General features: G+C 45.9%; 1 protein-coding gene across 1 annotated transcript in view; it reads right to left on the bottom strand.

Moving 5' to 3' along the window:
• The window catches only part of Drp2 (dystrophin related protein 2), a 49,816-nt gene that overhangs the window by 22,155 nt on the left and 14,673 nt on the right, over nt 1-12,988 (bottom strand). Inside the window, 6 exon segments of the mRNA XM_032889794.1 lie at nt 93-274; nt 277-363; nt 2,504-2,624; nt 3,699-3,855; nt 5,782-5,945; nt 10,821-10,998. Coding sequence (XP_032745685.1) covers nt 93-274; nt 277-363; nt 2,504-2,624; nt 3,699-3,855; nt 5,782-5,945; nt 10,821-10,937 — 828 coding nt within the window. The 5' untranslated portion in view covers nt 10,938-10,998.

Here is a 12,988-nt window from a genome sequence, read left to right as displayed (position 1 = left end):
ATGCTCAGCGGAGGCCAGACCAGGCTCAGCAGAAGGAGCATCGGCACTGTGAAAGGACATTAGGTCTCAGTCAGGGAAGGATCCCTACAAACCTTGATGGCTTGGATATGCTCTGGGAGGGAATCGATAAAGAGATCTCCTATGGGCTCCCATGTGGCTCGGACTCCCTCTGCTTGGGTCAAAGTACTGCTCAACTCCGCCATTGCCCCTTGGATCTCCAATAGATGTTCCAGGGTGTGCTCAATGTGGCGATGCTGGATCCACACAGCCCGGCTGTCAGCTTCTCCCACAGTTCACTGGCCACTGTTGCCTGCTTCCACACAAAGCGACTGAGGTTTTGAATCCGCTGTCTTGGGGAGGTATCTGTGAAGACAACCAGGAAGACAAGTCAAGCTAACTCAGCAAAGGCAACCCAGAGAAAGACCAAGGCAAACTTATTCCCTTATAAAATGCTTGTCTATCAATATGGATTTGGAGACGCAGGTGAGTGCTTGTTTATATCCATAGTATTTATTCATACTCTCTCTCTCTCTCTCTCTCTCTCTCTCTCTCTCTCTCTCTCTCTCTCTCTCTCTCTCTCTCTCTCTCTCTCTCTGTGTGTGTGTGTGTGTGTGTTCCACAGTGCTTGTGTGGAACTTAAAAGTCAGTGTGCTGGAGCTGGCCTTCTCTTTCTACAAGGTGGTTCCCAGGGATTTAATTCATGTAAGGGTCCTAGGCAAGCACCTTTCCCAGCTGAGCCACCTCACTAGAACCCCATTCAGAAATTTCTCAAAAACTGTGTATCTTAAGATTATTATTGGGGTTGGGGATTTAGCTCAGTGGTAGAGCTTGCTGTCAGGGAAGCGCAAGGCCCTGGGTTCGGGTCCCCAACTCAAAAAAAAGAACCAAAAAAAAAAAAAGAGAGATTATTATTAAGCTTTTCAATATAACTAATAATATCGATATTTTCACCCTTTCCTAAAATGCTAATGTCTGTCATATCCCAAGAAGGATTTTGGCACTGGCATTATCTGCCCATTTGGTTTAGAGTTCCCTAGTTTTACCTATATTCACTTTTGTGCATGTGCATACAGACACATTTAGTTTTATGCAATCTTATCATGTCTTGGATTATAAATCTACTGCTACATAAGAACATTTTAGTCCCCCCCTTTTTACATTAAGGTTTTCTCATTATTAAATGGTAAGGTAAAGAGTGAATAAAGTATTTTAAGTGTAGTGAAACTCAGTCATCTAGTCCTATTCATAGACCACTGGGAAATGATTTAAGAAAGGAAGATTTTTTTTTTTTTTTTTGGCCCCCAGCTCAGGGAGTCTGGTATAATGTTTCCAGTTTTTCTATTTGGACTCTTCAATTTCAGGTGTCCTCTTTGTCCCTCAGACTACCTGTTGAGAGAGGATTTAGAGTCTATAGTGCCACGCTACATGGAACTGCCTTGCTCTCTCTGGAGCTTGCCGTATTCGGGGCCCACTGAGCAGCAATTTATGTACTAACTGACTACTGAGAGACCAGAAATAAAACCGAGACGGTGAATAGAATCTACAAAGGACTCCACTGATGAGGGCTTCTTTCCAATCTATTTACTTCATGTGTCAGGGCTGAGGATTCTTTGTAGAAGGGTTTGCTAGACCATTACGCAGACGTGGTAGTTTGTTGAAATCTAAGCAGACGGTGGCCCTCCCTATGACATCAGGCCCAGATGTCACTAGGATCAAGTTGACAAGCCACAATCCATCTCAAAGGTCACTACCCAACTTCTTTTCTTTTAAGATTTATTTATTTATTTATTTATTTATTTATTTATTTATTTATTTATTTATTTATTTATTTAAATTGCTGGCTGTTACCAGTATTGCCAATGTCCCTCCATGTTGGAATAAAACAGATTATTTTCTAATGTTTTTGATTTGTGCTACCTTTCCTCATTAGTATCTTCACAGACAAATATGAAAACAAAGGTGCATATCACATGGACAGTAAGCACAACCCTGGGTTGTCGCTTAGGTGACAAACAACACTCCAAAAGAACACACTATTCTCATTCCCTGAGGTGCTTCAACTCACTTGTGTCTTTCTTTTCTTCCGTCTCTGTCCCCCTGTGTCTTTGTCTCTCTCTATTTCTTTCCCTCTTTACATCTTCTTTCTTTCTTTGTCTTCTTTCTTTCTTCCTTCCTTCCTTCCTTTCTTTCTTTCTTTCTTTCTTTCTTTCTTTCTTTCTTTCTTTCTTTCTTTCTTTCTCTCTTTCTATCTCATGACAAGGCCATACATAGCACGCTGAAGATCCACATGCTTCAGGCCACATGCCGGTCGGTGAGCCCTGCTTCAAGCTCTTTCCTTTTTCTTACAACTGTGACTGTAGCCCCTGTCCGACTTTGGACCGACAGAGAAAACTGCCTTCCTGAGTTACAGCTGAGACAGGGAGCCTGTGAAAGGCACAATGGTGTTTTTTTAGTACTTCCTGCAGCTCGAAAGGAAGTGGAGGAGGACAGGAAAGCCACCTACCTTTGCTCTCAGAATGAGACTCCTCTAATTCCTCAAATGGGTGCTGAGACAGGAAAGCCTGCGCCGATTCCAGCACAGAGTAGATATAGGGGCCTTTAGACTTCACTTCTTCCATAAAGGCCTGTGAAGGTTAGCAGCCGAGTTAGCTCTTCAACCACTTCAATTTTATCTCACATCAACAACCTTTCTTCTCAAGGTAACTTGGTCCTGTAGCCCTACTAGGTGTCTCAGGCTTACCCAGAAAAAAAAAATTACCAGTCTGCTCAGAAAATAACTCGAATGCTAGAAAGTCTAGTTAGTGTGCAATGAGTCTAGCTGTGCCACAGAGTAGAAGAAATGTGGAGTAGGGCTTAGCTTTCCACAAGACTCAGTGTGAGATTAGCTTGGGTTTTTTTCTTTTTTTCTTTTTTCGGAGCTGGGGACCGAACCAGGGCCTTGGCGCTTGCTAGGCAAGGCGCTCTAACACTGAGCTAAATCCCAACCCCTAGCTTGGGTTTCAATTAGCTCGAGGTCAGCCTGAGCTATATACGAAGTTTGACAGGCTTATGCAGTAAAAACTTGTCTCAAAACAACAACAACAACAAAAAACCAACAAAAATCCTAGATAGATTTTTCATTTTCTGATTCTAGAGATGATGTCATAGAAATATTTAAAAGTTCAGAAAACTGTAAAACACAAAATTAAAGAGAATTCCAGTATTTTCACCTAGAGTTAAACACTGTTAATGTTTTATTATATTTCCCTCCTGGGGCATCACTGTGTGGAGTGTGTTTGTGTGTGTGTGTGTGTGTGTGTGTGTGTGTGTTTGCATACATCTATATACATGTTTATGTAACTTAAATCCACAGTTTTATATTTTTTTTCTTTTCTTTTCTTTTTTTTCCGGAGCTGGGGACCGAACCCAGGGCCTAGGCAAGCGCTCTACCACTGAGCTAAATCCCCAACCCCCAGAGTTTTATATTTTGCATTTAAAACACCATATTATATCCATTTGTCCAAGTTCTCCTTATAAATCAAGGCAGTTTTAAATCGGAGAAAAGCCTTGACTCATTCTGTGGCGTGCAAGCCCTACACTAGGACTGCTACCATCACCTATTGCTTTAGGTGTCTGAGCAGCTGAGGGCCTGACAGGATATTGTGAAAGGGTATTTCCTGCTGAGAGACTCCAGTCACACTTCCAGGAGTCTAACTTACAGCATGTGTCTCCTTCTCCTGTTGCACCAGGGCCACGTCCCCTTGCAAGGGCAGCTGAGCTGACAATTCCTCATCCTTTTGGCTGAGCCAGTCAATAATCTCTTGGAGCGGGAGCTGAAGTTTTCCACTGTGGTCTGAGAAGGCCTCTAGGCGAGCGCTGCATGTAACAGTAAGACCAGCGATTCCATCATCTTTTTTAAGTGGCAAAAGCTATTTTTCCTAACATTCCAGGCTTTTACATGAAGCTGTGATTCAAAGGAACTGCTCTAGCTGAAGTGCTGGGAGGCACTGATGAATGTTCCCGAGGTCCCACTGCATGGAGTGCAGTATTAAGAACAGTGGTTGGGAGCTAGCCTCCATTAAAATGGTTTAAAAGATCACTCTGTGGATCTTAGTCACTTCAGCTGCATGCCCAGAACCAGGCCATGAAGGGGAAGAAACTGAACAAGTGCATTGGGGTGACAGCCATCTGGCTCCCATCTTGCCAAGGAGGAAACCAAATCACATCAATTTGCTCGGCCGCACAGGATGCCCTGCGCGCCAGAGAAAGCAGTTGGTGGAAAGGGCAGGGTGGATGGTTGAATGCGGCCATGAACACAAGCAAGGATATACACACATCAGCAGCCTGAAGGGACTCAAAGGACGACAGAAGCATTGGCTCCAGTTTGGGAATACAGAAGAAATCATTTGTATGCTATAATCATAAGTCTGTTCATTCCTAATTCCCAAATATAATATGAGCTAAGGTGTAATCTAGGAAGTTGGAGGCCGGTCAAGCATGGTTCGGTGAAGCTACTAAGCCCATTCCTCTTAGTTAGCACTAACAACTATCTTTGTCCACTGCTTCCCTATACCTGGAAAAAAAAATTTCTCATAGTCACTGTGTCAACTAATTCTTACAACAATCTTATGGGGTGAGCATGGCTATCATCCGAGGACGTTCATAACCACAGACATAAGGGACCGACACGGGTCTTTGATTTGAATCTGGGTTATCTGACTCTACAACACACTCTCGATCTGCTTTTCTTCACTGCCTCACCTCATTGCCCGCCCCCCGAACCCCACCCACAGAAGCCACGAGTTTGGGCTTTGATGGTAGGACATGGAGATTTTAAAAAGAATGAAGTACACACAGAAAGGCAGAAAGAAAACAACATGTAGAAATTCTCTTACGAAGTCGCACCTACCCTAGCTGAAGGCACATGGATGGGAGGGGGGCATAAAAAAGATGCGAGTAGGCCGGAGATGCAGCTCAGGGGGTTGAGTGCTTGCCTAGCGTGCACGAAGTTTGATTCCTATGCCCACAGAAACGGAATGTGGTGCTCTATGCCTGTAATCTGAGTACTCGGGAGGTGGAAACTAGAAGAGAAGTTCTGGGCCCTCGGCTATGTGATGACTTTAAATGCAGTTTGGGATACATAAGACCCTGTCTCTAAATAAATAAATGAGTAAATAGTACAAAATACAATAAGTGTATACAGATGAACCCCTCCAAAGCTGAGCAGTGGTGAGGGAGAGGAGGGGGAGATCACTTCATTTTTATCTACATATCAACACGTTTAGGTTTAGAGTGGATTTTCTCATGTTATATGAACGTACAATGCAATACTGTGAAGTAGGGAGGATAGGTATTATTTATTCTTCCATTGATTTCTTTTTCCTAAACAAACAAACAAACAAACAAACAAACAAAGCCAGGTGTGGTGGTGCTCGCCTATAACCCTAGCACTGAAGAGGCAAAGGAAAAATGATTCCAAGGTTCAAGGCCAGCCCGCACTCTACAGAGAGTTCCAAGCCAGCCTGCACAGAAATCTCAGAACAAAATAAAACCAAGTGGAAGCTAAGGCTCTGAAAACTCAAGCAACTTTTCCAAGATGACACGCCTACTAAAAGTGAGTTAAAATAGAAATAGCCTGACTTCTAACCCAGGTTTCTTCCTCTAGTGCCACAGAAAGAAGGGGAAAGGTAGAGAGTAAGGCTGGGTCAGGGGGCCACCCAAACACAAAGTGCAACAACGAAAGGAACCCAATACTGTCCCAGCCAATTCCTAAAGCAACTGTTTTTAAGAGTTAGTCCTTACCGGAGGTTGTGAGACTTCTTTTTTATTTCATTCCAACACAGATTCATGGCGGATGGTTCCAGGGGGCCAACGGCTCCAACAGACCCGTTCAAGAGCTTTGGACTTAGGCAGGGATCCCCGGCACCATCCCAAGGTGGTGCAGGGATGGTGACCGCAGCTCTAACCTGGACAGAAACACAAATATTCTGTGGGTACCTGGACTTTCTCATACCCTGTTCCATGCTGAGCTGAGCGTGGGACACGAGTGAACGAGATGATAGAAAGCCTGGTCCCAGGGTCTTGAAATCCAGTCCTGTTTTGTGCAGGTGTGTATTCAAGGGAGTGAGCTGTAGGACTCTAGAGTCTCACCAATGGACGGGTCTTCTCTTGGGACAGGTGTGAGACATAGATGCTCAGTGTACTGTTATTGTTATTTACCCCCTGTTAGACATTGGGTTGGGATTACTATGCAAATGGGCTCCTGCATCCATTAAGAATCGAGGTGAAATTTGCCCGAGCATGAGCAACCACAGCATTCAACCTGAGCTACAGGCTCAATCCATGGGGGCTCCCACTTTACCCACGCTTTCGAAAATACAGCTGAGAGGCTGCCCCACACAGATTCAGAGAAGCCACAGATAAGCCAAACGACGTGACCAGTTCCCTATACCCTACTTTCCAAATGTATCTAGGCCTTTGAGGTCACCCCCTCCTCCAGTTTTAACCCACACTTCAAACCTCAGTCAAGAAGCCCACAAATCTTCCAAGGGCACTGGTCGTGAAGGTGAACATGCACTGAGAAAGGGCTAAAGGAACATCCTGGATTTTGCACTAAAAACACTCTGACCAATGTCGGCGGCAGTCAAGGGGTTCAATCTTGAAGCTTGCCAAAGTGTAGCTAGGGTTCTCAGACTCCTTCTCTACTGTTGCTGTCCTGGCCAGTGGTAAGGCCCAGTAAGTACTATTGGGTCTAGGGGTCTAGTTGATCAAACCCTGAGCACAGTGCTGGGAATACCCAGCCAGGGGGCAGTAGAGGGTGAAGACAGGGATATTGGAGAAAGAAATCTGTTTCTGAGCTGATCCACCCTACCCAAGGTGACTTCTGTGTCTGCCCACAGTCTTCCTTGTGCTTGCCTATCTAGCCGGCCATCTAGTGGCTGGGACTCCTCAACTCCTCTCTTCGTCTTAAGACCATACTTCTTATGAGAGTCTCCAGGCAATTAGGACACCAATCATCCCAGTAAAACTGCAGTTCAGGATCACAACGTGAAAGGAAAGTGAGGGGTCTGCCAAGTTCTGGGGGACAAGCTGAGAATCCAGCCCCTCATTGCAGCTTGTGTGCCAACCCTACCTGTGCCGCCTGAGGAGTCCATTGCAGGATCAGAGTGGTCCATGGTTTTCCCTCAGCAGGAATCGGGACCCCGTGTTTGGTGAGTGCAGACAGGCAGAATCTTGAAGAGCTCTGAGCAAGCCCGCTCTGGGTGACAGGCAGAGCTGAGCCAGGCCAGGAGGCAGGGGCTGCTACCCTGTTTGTTTACTGACCCCCCAGGAATCTAGAGGAGGCGGCCATGTCCGAGCCTACCCAGTGAATCAGAGCTTTGTTGCCGGAATTCCAGCTCCCAGGCTGGCAAGGGACTGCAGGAGTGGGACTGGGCACCATGGTGCTGAGAAGGGGGTGGAGAGGCAGTCCCTGTTGTTAACTTTCCTTTCTGTGGAAGACACAAAGTACTCACCGCCTCCAGGCCCAGCCCTGCTCTGAAGTGGACACAAAGATAAGACAAGTTCAGCAAATACATTTTTGAAGGCAAGTTTTACAACGCCTAATGGAAGATGATCTTGGGAAGTAAGCCTTGTTCTCATCTAAGTGAACCTCCCCCAAGGCAGGGAGGAAGGTGTGTGGCCCACCTGGCCACAGGGTCGTGGAATGCTGCATTGGGAAGCTGGAGGAGCAGAATCCCTCTGCATTTGCTTATCCTCCGTGAGTACAGAGGCCAGAAGATTCACTGGAGGCCACTGTGAAAACAAGGCAGTGCTTCGCCCTGCTTTTGAGAGTCGAGAGGTAGAGAGAAAGCCATGATCAGTAGACCTCTATACCCTAATGGACCGAGTGACTTGACGGGCTCCGGGCCGTCCCTTTAGGTCTCTGTAATGAGGATGCGAGACAATGAAATGTAGTAGCTTCATGCAGAGAGCCAGGGGTGGAGACACTCCTGTGCCAGCTTGTGCTGTACTGGGTGGGACGGAGGGAAGCCCTTTCCAGTATTCCACTGGCTGAGGCAGAGCCTCTCCTGGAAATGACCACTACCTTCCTTCTTCAGTAGACTTGCCTGAAAAAAGGGTTAGCATTCCTCAGCTCAGCGCCCACCCATGAGCACGTTTGGAAAACAGCATGTTTATACCAGAAAGCATTCTGTTGCTATCCTTATTTATCTCCCACAGTCTTCAGGGCTTTCCACAGTTCCACATTGTTTCCATGCTGAGGTCCGCCTACAGGAAGAGCTGCCACAGCTGCCTGACCCTTTCTAGAGGCCCGTGTGGAGCCAACTGGGATGGCTGGAGGATGGTAGCGGATGAATATCCAAGAGTGGGGAGTGGATCCTAGCTACAGGCATTACTTGTATTAGGAGAATTGGGCTAAAGCCAGTGTCACAAAGTCCTTTGGACCAGGGAATGCCCCAGAGTTGGAAACAGCCCTTTGTGACCCAGCCATGACCAGGCCTGGGGAAGAACACACAATGAGCTGGGCGCCATCAGTGGTAGCCTTTCATCTTCTCCAGCACTCTTTCTTCTTCCTAACTCCCATCCAGCTCCCACACTGTTCTCTAGAGCCCCTTTATCCCACTGAATCATGAAGAGTAATTGTTTTCTTTCCCATCAGTTGTTTTCTCTTTCTGGTCTTTGTGGCTACGATGTTTGCTACTCATGCCCCATCCACAAAACTCTCTACCCATATCCCAGATCCTTGAGATAATAATCTTACAGGAAGAAAACATACATGAAAACAGAAAAGAGGGACTGTGCCATGTCATTCACAACTGCACACTGAAGTATGCCCACCCAGGGAAGCTTTGTTGAGTGTGGGGAGGCAATGGGCAAAGGAAGTACCTCAGAAAGATTCAGGACTCGCACCATCCAGAGCCTGTCCCACATGGGGATGCAGCCCATATACAGCCACCAAACCCAGACACTATTGCTGATGCCAAGAAGTGCATGCTGACAGGAGCCTGATATAGCTGTCTCCTGAGAGGCTCTGCCAAGCTTTATAAATACAGAAGCAGATGCTTGGAACCAACCATTAGACTGAGTATGGGGTTCCCAATGGAGGAGTTAGAGAAAGGGCTGAAGGAGCTGAAGGGGTTTGCAACCCCATAGGAAGAACAACATCCATCAACTAGATACCCCAGGGCTGCCAGGGACTAAACCACCATCCCAAGAGTACACAGGGATGGACCTACAGCTCCATCCACACATGCAGCAGAGGATGGCTTTGTCCAGCATCAATGGGAGGAGAAATCCTTGGTCCTGTTGAGGCCCAATGCCACAGTGTAGTAGAATATCAGGGCGGGGAGGTGGGACGGAGTGGGTGGGTGGGTGAGGGAGCACCCTCTTAGAAGCTGGATAGCAGGATAGTAAGATAGTAGGATAGCAGGTTTCTGGAGGGGAAACCAGAAAATGGGATAACAGTTAAAATGTAAATAAAGAAATGCAATTTAAAAAAAGAGAAAATTAAAAGAGAAAGATTCAGGCCTCTCAATCTTGACACTGAGAACCACACCCCAAGGAAGAGGCAGGTTACCCTCTAAGTTGACCTTGCGGTTGAATTTCTCTCTGGCTAAATGCAATCCACCCTAAACCCACCACCAACAACAACAAAAAACCAAGAACTAAGAAAGACCTGACCTCACTCACTCTCCTCTGGCTCTTGACTTTTCCTTATTTAGCTTTCCCCAAATGATTCCCATAACACTTGTATTCTCGGTCTACTGTTTGTGTGCTTCCCTTCTCCCTATAGACTCACCTGCTACCTGTGCCCTTAGCACTGAGACTCAGCACTGCAGCTCATCTGTGACTCTCTAGGATACACAGCACTTCTCTATGCCAGAACAGTCTCTAGACACAAAAGTATCGCAGGAAAACTCAAAGAATGCCTATCTCTAGACATCCTTTCTCATTGTCAGGAAAGGTGGTTTCTCTCTCTCTCTAGATTGCTACCTCTCACCAATTTACCAACACACACCACACACACACACACACACACACACACACACACACACACACACACTGTACTGGCTTGTTTTGTGTGTCAACTTGACACAAGATGGATTTATCACAGCCCCTTGTGGGTGGTGCCATCCCTGGGCTCGTAGTCTCGGATTCTATAAGAAAAGAAGCTGAGTAAGTCAAAGGAAGCCAGCCAGTGAGCAGCACCCGCACCCCTCCATGGCCTCTGCATCAGCTCCTGCCTCCAAGTTCCTGCCCTGTGTGTGTTCCTGTCCTGACTTCCTTTGGTGAGGAGCAGCAAAGTGTAAGCTGAATAAACACTCTCCTCCCCAACTTGCTTCTTTGTCATGATGTTTTGTCCAGGAATAGAAACCCTGACTAAGGCACACATACACACTCCACCACCACTACCACCAACATCACATCACCATACTCCTAGAGAAGAGAGAGGCTGGTATGATCCAGGAGCTCCAAGACTGGGAGGAGAGAGAGAGAGAGAGAGAGAGAGAGAGAGATTCTTAGGCCATGCCTTAAAGAATCATATCCCTTTGTGGCCTCCCCAGACCTATAACACTCAGAAGGGGTTAACATGGGATCGATCCCGCCTTAGACATAATGAGCCATTGGGTTGCCTAGCTCTACATCTTTCTTTGCTCTATGTCCCTCATTAGCGACCTCATGGCTGGTAAGGGGTGAGTTGCTGCAGGCTCGGTGCTATCTAAGGGAGGGTTTTCATATACACACGAGTTTCCTTGCACCTTAGGAACTACAGGTGCCATATTTGTTCATATAGATCCAGTCTTTTGACACAGGCCTTTCTTTTACTAATGGACACTTACCTGAGGCTGGGGACAGGTGTTTCGGAGGCTGCTGCTGTGATGAAACCTGTCAGCAGCATGCCACTCATGACATCGTGGGAGGGTGTAAGGGCATCCCTGCATGACCAAAGGTTGCATCAGAACCAAGGCTCATGGAGGGTGAGGATTGGCAGTAGACCAACTGTGGAGCATCAAGCACCTGGAAGAGTAATGAGAAGAGATTTAGAGCTAAGCCTAGGAGAAGCCATTGGAGTTAGCATCACTTAACAGCTGCATGAATCAGCAAGCCATGAGACAGGCATCCCCAGCTAACGAACCCAATAGGTCAGCTATTGTATATCGTGTGCCATAAATGATTGACTGTTAGCCAAGGACGTATTTATTGTTACCTATTATGCTTTGTGCTAAAGACACAAAGGTGAATTACTATGATATAGGCTGAAGAGGCAGCTTTTAGGTAAGCTAATAATTATAATAAAATAGTCACATGCCAAATACTATGATCAAGGCCAGCCTAGGTTATGGGGGTGCAAGGCATATCTAAGATTACCCAGATTCAGAAGGACTGCATTTGAAGGCTTCTGGAGATAGATCAGTCAGTTAAGTGCTTGCTCCATAAGCACAAGGACTTTAATTTGATCCTCAGAACACACAAGTTTTAAAAAGGTGTGCATTATAGCATGTGTTCATGGGGTTGGGGATTTAGCTCAGTGGTAGAGCACTTGCCTAGCAAGTGCAAGGCCCTGGGTTGGGTCCCCAGCTCCAAAAAAAAAAAAAAAAAAAGAAAGAAAGAAAGAAAGAAAAAGAAAAAAGAAAAATAGCATGTGTTCATAATCCTACCACTGGGGTGGGGGGAGATAGGCAGATTCATAGGGCACAGCAGCTAGCCAGCCTAGCATACTTGGCAAGCTCCACGCAATGAGAGACTCTGTCTCAAATTGTTTGAAAAAAGGAGGCTCCTGAGGTTGAGCTCTGTCTCCCATAGAAATGCATGCACGTTAAGCATATGCTCCTGCACATACATGCACACACATACACACACACACACACACACACACACACACACACACACACACACACACACACACACACACACACACACACACACACACACACACACACACACACACACACACACACAAACACACACACACACACAAACACAAACAAAGAGACTAACACACACACACACACACACACACACACACACACACACACACAAAGAGACTGCTTCTAACACACACACACACACACACTACAAAGAGACTGCTTCTAACACACACACACACACACACTACAAAGAGACTGCTTTTAGGATAAGGCAGAATGGTTTGTCTATTTAGAAAAGGAGAGAGAGGGAAAAGGGCATTAATTGTTGACCCATCTATTTAAAGGCTGATGTCACAAAAAGGCAAAGCATATTCAGGTGACGGTGAATTCAGTGTGGCTAGAGTTTAGGAGACACAGACAGGGAGAAGACATAGTGCCTGCTCCAAGGAGGTTACATACAGAGAAAAGAAACAGGGAGAATAAAGACCATATATTGTCACACGCATTAATATTAAAGTTGTTTTTCTTTTTTTTTTTTTTTTTTTCAGAGCTGGGGACCAACCCAGGGCGTTATGTTGCTAGGGCAAGCGCTCTACCACTGAGCTAAATCCCCAACCCCACGCATTAATATTAAAAAGAGTGATGAGATGGAGTTTAGAAAGTGATGAGGACAAGATGAATTCTATGCAGTCATGTCATGAAAATTTCCCTAGAGGAAGTGTACGGTAGATGAGTCATGAAAGAGCAGGGGATTGCATTAGGTAGAAAAGATAAAAAAGAATGTTCCAAGTGGCAAATAAAAAAAACATGTGTAGTGTAAAGAAAAACAAAATAGGCGCCAGATCAGGCCCTGTCCTGAATGACAAACAAAAGATTCTAGCTTTTATCTTGTAGACAACAGGGAGGCACTGAAGATTTTAAGCAGGAAAGTGACATGGCCATATTTTCCTCTACTTGCCTTGTGTGGTGATTCTCCCAGGGGAAGAGCATGCTGAGAAGCCGGAATATAATAAATAGGTAGGCAGGATGTGTGAGCAGACAGCAAGCTTTGAGGTACACTGAAGAGGTAAAATGTTTGGGACTCAGTGGCCAATTGGATGTGAAAGGTAAGGGAGGTGAAGGAGTCAAAATTTCTAATT

The sequence above is a fragment of the Rattus rattus genome, chromosome X (assembly GCF_011064425.1).
Source record: "Rattus rattus isolate New Zealand chromosome X, Rrattus_CSIRO_v1, whole genome shotgun sequence".
NCBI classification, from domain to species: domain Eukaryota; kingdom Metazoa; phylum Chordata; class Mammalia; order Rodentia; family Muridae; genus Rattus; species Rattus rattus.
The sequence above is the reverse complement of the archived record's forward strand: the minus strand, read 5'-3'. Positions and strand labels throughout refer to the sequence as shown.